Below are 2,500 nucleotides of genomic sequence, written 5' to 3' on the forward strand. Positions count from 1 at the left end.
TGTGTGTGTGTGTGTGTGTGTGTGTGTGTGTGTGTGTGTGTGTGTGTGTGTGTGTGTGTGTGTGTGTGAGATATTGTGTGCAGGCAACTGTGTGTATAATAGGTTTACGTAAATGAAAGTAGGTGTGGGTAGGTGTAGAGTATACATGAAAATGAGTGTGGGCTGGGGTTTGAGCATGTGTGTGACTGTGTGTTTGTAAAACACATGAGTCTACCAAAAAATCCAAGGAAATTCTTTACTGTAAAAGGGAAAAAATGAAACCAATCTTATCAAGCTAAATTGAGTTCACAGCTGAAAGTAAATCAGAACAATCTCATCAGAAACCTATATCAAAAGCATGTAAATAAAGTCATCTGAAAATGATTATTCTTCCCATCATAAATGATTCATCAAAGTTTCAGTAGATATGCAACTCATTAATAGTAGAAACTGATTAGTCCATAAAGAGAAAACAAAATAATTGAACAACAATATTTCATCTTCATACGAAGATGACTCACTCTAGGAATCACACAGAAAATGTTAAAAAAGATACTAAAAGGAAATTTCTGTCAAACAGGCTTCTTAAGAAAACTGACAGACAGTTCAATAAAGGGACACATGTACTGGGCTACATGCAACTACAGCAGTCCAGCAAAAGAATCTATTTGTTTCTACAAGTCACCATTGTATGATATTCAGAAAATATCTACCAGTATTATAGAAATGTTGCAAATAAAGGATAATTTTTTAAGTGATATACTTTCCATACAAATGGTCAAAATAATTGTCTTGTGCCATCAGAAAATTATTCACTAGTAAGATTGAGTCTGATTATCACTTCTTACAAATGGTGTAGATACAAACATGCATTGAGGCAACTCTTTTGTCTTCAGCATGCTGCGTTAACAAACCCGTTTTGGTGTAAGCCACTGGGGTCTGAACTTCTGCACCCCCAAGATGCAGCACGACTGCTTAGGCACACAACAACCTATTCTAACACAAAGCCACAGCCACCACGCCAGGCCCTCCGGTGCTTATTTCTCTACTTTGTGTCACGCAACTTTGCTTCTACATTCTATTTCTACACTCCAATACTGAACAAGCACTTGAGACACTTCACAAAAAAATGTTCAGTGCTCTTCTATAAACTTCAGTGAGAAAACTCTCCATTTTGTAAACGTCTGCAAAATTTCTGTCATCATCAATCCCTTTTATTTTCAAAGTCTTATAAGGAGAAAAAAAGGTAGTGAGCAATGACTTAGTTTTGCAACTGAGCACCTGAGAGCAAAAAGGAAACTGCCTCCAAATCTGTATAACTTTTAATTACTAACGTGCCCTCCCCTGTGAGTTATAAACTCTATGATTATATATGTAGATATATACAGTGAGAAATACTATACCATTATTTATAGATTTTTTAAGCCAAGTATGATACTTTATATTTTTCATTAATGATATTCTGAAAACACTGAAGAGCACATAACTATCTTTTTGAGTAACAAGTAACAATAATTTCCTCTTTAAATACATAACTGCATTTGCAATATTTGGCTGTCATGTTAAATATTAATAGAGTAATTAATGATCCAGAACTAGTAAACAGGTCATTTGGCAACTTCTATTCAAAATTAACAAGTATGCTTTATAATCTAATTAAATATTGGTTATTAAAGGGTTCCTCAACAAAACATGGAAATGGTACAGTACTAAAAAACACATTGTACAGTGGGACATCTATGGTCATTTGCAAAACATATATGCCATTATGCTAAGCATTTTAAAAAGCGTGGAGGCAGCCCCATGAACTGGGTGACGGATAGTGGGTGGTGGCAGGCTGACCTGGGTGAACCCCTTCCTCCTCCTCCTCCCCCTCATCCTCCCTTGCCTCTGCCTCCTCCGTAATTGGAGGACAGGCGGGGGGAGTGTCCACCTCCATGTTCGTGGAGGATAGGGCCAGTCGCTGCATCTTGTGAACCATCACGATTGCATGCATTAGTTGCTGCAAGAGACAAGTTACAGCCCTTTCAAAGTCTGCTCCTTATTAATGTCACACCCTTTATGTAGAGTCTAGAGCTTATAATTATGTCAAGATTTCAGATAAGATCCTCTTTCACAGCCCTTGCAAATCAAATACATTCTGCTACACTCAAGCAAAGCCTGGAACCCATACTAACAAGTAGAGGATTGCAGCCGTGCCTTAAATATTTCAGTAAAGCAGAAGATCAATGCCAATATATGGAATAATATAATGAAACGATAAAGACACACATGCATCCACTTAATGACTATTGACCACATACACATGACCCACTCATACTCACTCATGGTTCTCTTTACCTTCTAACACAGTAATTGGAAACTTTCTTCCTTTCTTTCTATGTTTTTCCTTACTTCATTTACCTTCCATCTTCATTTATCTCCTCAACAGATAAACAGGAACATATACACACATGCACATGCGCACACACACCGACTCAGATACATACTTACGTACATACATACATAAATACATATATAC

General features: G+C 37.0%; 1 protein-coding gene across 3 annotated transcripts in view; it reads right to left on the bottom strand.

The window, feature by feature from the left end:
• CaMKI (Calcium/calmodulin-dependent protein kinase I) overlaps positions 1-2,500 on the bottom strand; it is a 180,045-nt gene that overhangs the window by 9,101 nt on the left and 168,444 nt on the right. For 2 of the 3 annotated variants that reach the window (XM_070130740.1, XM_070130739.1), the window contains exon 9: positions 1,822-1,981. The exons of the other annotated variant lie outside the window; for it this stretch is intronic. In XM_070130740.1, the coding sequence (XP_069986841.1) occupies positions 1,822-1,981 (160 nt within the window). The remainder of the gene's footprint in view (positions 1-1,821; positions 1,982-2,500) is intronic. 3 annotated transcript variants of the gene reach the window in all.

Source organism: Penaeus vannamei, chromosome 15 (assembly GCF_042767895.1).
Source record: "Penaeus vannamei isolate JL-2024 chromosome 15, ASM4276789v1, whole genome shotgun sequence".
In the NCBI taxonomy this organism is placed as follows: Eukaryota; Metazoa; Arthropoda; class Malacostraca; order Decapoda; family Penaeidae; genus Penaeus; species Penaeus vannamei.